At 37.9% G+C, this 2972-nt stretch overlaps 1 protein-coding gene across 1 annotated transcript in view; it reads right to left on the reverse strand.

Moving 5' to 3' along the window:
* The window catches only part of LOC107662843 (dnaJ homolog subfamily A member 2-like), a 7459-nt gene that overhangs the window by 4329 nt on the left and 158 nt on the right, over positions 1 to 2972 (reverse strand). Inside the window, exons 2-5 of the mRNA XM_016452959.1 lie at positions 2786 to 2904; positions 936 to 995; positions 625 to 854; positions 115 to 172 (exon numbers count right to left, since the gene is read on the reverse strand). Of these exons, the coding sequence (XP_016308445.1) occupies positions 115 to 172; positions 625 to 854; positions 936 to 995; positions 2786 to 2863 (426 nt within the window). The 5' untranslated portion in view covers positions 2864 to 2904. The remainder of the gene's footprint in view (positions 1 to 114; positions 173 to 624; positions 855 to 935; positions 996 to 2785; positions 2905 to 2972) is intronic.

The following is a 2972-nucleotide window of genomic DNA, read 5'->3' on the forward strand; positions in this document are numbered from 1 at the left end:
AAAGGAAAAATTGAAATCGCATCATATGACCCCTTTAAGACTGCTCTGTGCCTGCTCAAAATTATGTGTAATGCTGTATAAAAGTCAGACTAAATTATGCCTGTTCCGACCAACCTCAGCCCATTGCATCAAAGAATACTGTTTTTGCTGTGTAAATGCATTTATGCCACCTCTGAACAGCATTAAAGCAGTAAATGCCACTTCAGACGCACATCTATGCCACCTTTGCAGTGTAAATTTTACATTATAGATAAGATCCAATTTTGATTTCATGCTGACTTAAAGGGATTGTTCACCCAAAAATCACAATTCTGTCATCATCTACTCACCGTCAAGCTGATGGTAGCCATTGACTTCTACACTATGCAAAAAAAAAAAACTATGGAAGTCAATGGCTACCGTCAACTGTTTGGTTAACAACATGCTTCAAAATATCTTCTTTTGTGTTCAACAGAAGAAAGAATCTCATACAGGTTTGGAACAACTTGAGGGTGAGAAATGATGACAGAATTTTCATTTTTGGGTGAACTGTCCCTTTAAAATAGGTCATGCATAAATATTTTTCCTCTTCCCTCAAGTACTTTATTTTTTATTCTCAGGTTCTTTTTCTTCATATTTACTCACTTCAGTGGATGTATCATGTCCTCCCCTCTCCGTCGGCCACCGTTCCGGCTCCTGCTGCTCTGGCTGCCCATAAAGCCGAACAGACCTCCGCCAAAGATGTGAGAGAAGATGTCCTCCATTCCGGCTCCTCCACCGCCACCCTCACGCAAGCCCTGTTCCCCATACCGGTCATACAAGTCCTTCTTCTCCGGGTTAGTCAGTACCTCGTATGCAAAACTGATCTCCTTAAACTAAATCAAACAGGTCAAAATATTATTATTATTATTATGTTAATTATCATGTTAATATCTTTCGATAAAATGAGAACTCACCTTGTCACCTGCATTAGGATTTTTATCGGGGTGGTACTCTTTTGCTAATTTCCGGTATGCCTGAAAATGAAAATCACAAAAATATCACTAATTAGTGATGTTTAATAAGGCCAGCAGTACTATTACTTACAATCAGAGTTAAGTTTTAAACTTTGATGTTCAGTCTGACAAATTTTAATTTCGCATAGATTGGCACTGAAAGAGGGACTGGCGCCATAGAAACAGTAATATCACAGAGACTTGAAGATAAGCTCTTTCGATTTAATAAGTAACCACCTAGCAACTACCCACTACAGCCTTGCATATCAGTACAAATGTTTTAATTTACTATGAATTTGCAGTTATTTAAAAAAGTACCTATAATTACATAACATAAGTAATTAAATGAATATGTACAAATACATTTATTTTTAAAGTTGCTAAATTAATTAATAAAAAATAAATAAAAATGCGGATTGAGAATTGTTTGGGAATTGTGACTCCCAGAATCAGAACTTGATCAAAGATTCTCACACCTAGCTGGCATTTTTTCATAAAATGTAAAAATTTAGTTTCTGGGTAGCTGAAAAATAACATGGACATTATTATTAAACAATTTTAGGTTACAGTGCATATACTGTACACTGTAAAAAAGATTTTTTGAAGTTGTAAATTAAAGATGGAGTACATTTACCTTAGAATAAGAAAATATACTTCAGTTTTTCAAAATTTTACATTTAATTCAACGTGCTATTTCTTTGTAATTGTTTGTGAAATTTACTTGCAATTTCTGAGTGAAAATTGTTTCTACACCAACTTTATTTGGTGTAATATAAACATGTATTTGATGTAATTGTGGTTAGTTTAGATTATTCATAATTTTAGTATTTAAATAGTGCAGTTTGACAAATGAATTCTTAATTCAAAATTATTTTCATTAATGTATTAGTTGTAAATTAGTATTAGTAACATATTAGTTAAAAAATAATTAACCAGTTTAAAAAATGTTTACATGTACTATAGCATGTCACACTGCTTAAAATTTCTTGTCAACAACCTTTACAATTTTACCAATTCCTAATCTGTGACTACATATTAAACTAACGTCTAAAGTCATTGAAAAGCCCAATTGTGAGTAATGAGGCGAAGACCCCAAATTCCCCAGAATCTGACTGATCAAAGGAAGCTGATTTCAGAGCCATGCTTGAACGAAATCCTATCAGGCTATTTTTCTTTCACTAAGCACATTACATGGCTTGTGCCTTTTCTCGGACCTTATGGCTGTGAATTCACATTGCCAGTTCTTTCATGCATCTATTGTGTGATAACTCCACATACCCCACGTTATTTTGGGTCTGACTGTGCTTTCTGAAATCCTTTGTGTGCACAATCAAACAACAACAAAACACTCCCGACAACTTGAGCATCAAGGCCAGAGCCTGGTCACCTTCTTACAAAGGACTGAGCACAAATATGAGGATTCACATCGAGGAAATACCTAAAACAAGACCTTGCATTAACCGTCTCCGACTCATTGCATATCAGACACGAGCTCAGGTTTAGCACAGCAGCTGGTAAGCTAAGCATCTCCTTCCACTGTAATGCTCTTGGACTGCAGCACCTGGCGGATGCTCTCAGCCGAAGGACACGTACAGCAATACAAATAGTACACAAACTACATATTTGACTACGTATCTTTCAAATCCTCCCCCAAATCATTTCCAGACCCGAAGAAAGGCCACACTGGAGGATCCAGGCAGCGGGCAACCTGCAAAACACACCAGTGGATCCCCAACATGCAGCGTCCCCCGTCACGCACTTCTTTGGTTTCATTACAACACGACGCGCGAGGCGGAAAGGACCGTCTCTACCTTTTTGAGCTCGTTCTCGGTGGCTGACGGAGATACTCCGAGGATGTCGTAGAGTTTAGTGTCTGCGACGTTCGCCATGTCTGCAGACCGGTGTAGCAGCTGCGCAGAGAGAGAGAGCGAGAGAGAGGGCGAGAGAGAGAGAGAGAGAGAGAGAGAGAGAGAGAGAGAGAGGGAGAGAGAGAGAGAC

This window comes from Sinocyclocheilus anshuiensis, unplaced genomic scaffold (genome assembly GCF_001515605.1).
Source record: "Sinocyclocheilus anshuiensis isolate Anshui unplaced genomic scaffold, SAMN03320099.WGS_v1.1 scaffold739, whole genome shotgun sequence".
Classification (NCBI taxonomy): Eukaryota; Metazoa; Chordata; class Actinopteri; order Cypriniformes; family Cyprinidae; genus Sinocyclocheilus; species Sinocyclocheilus anshuiensis.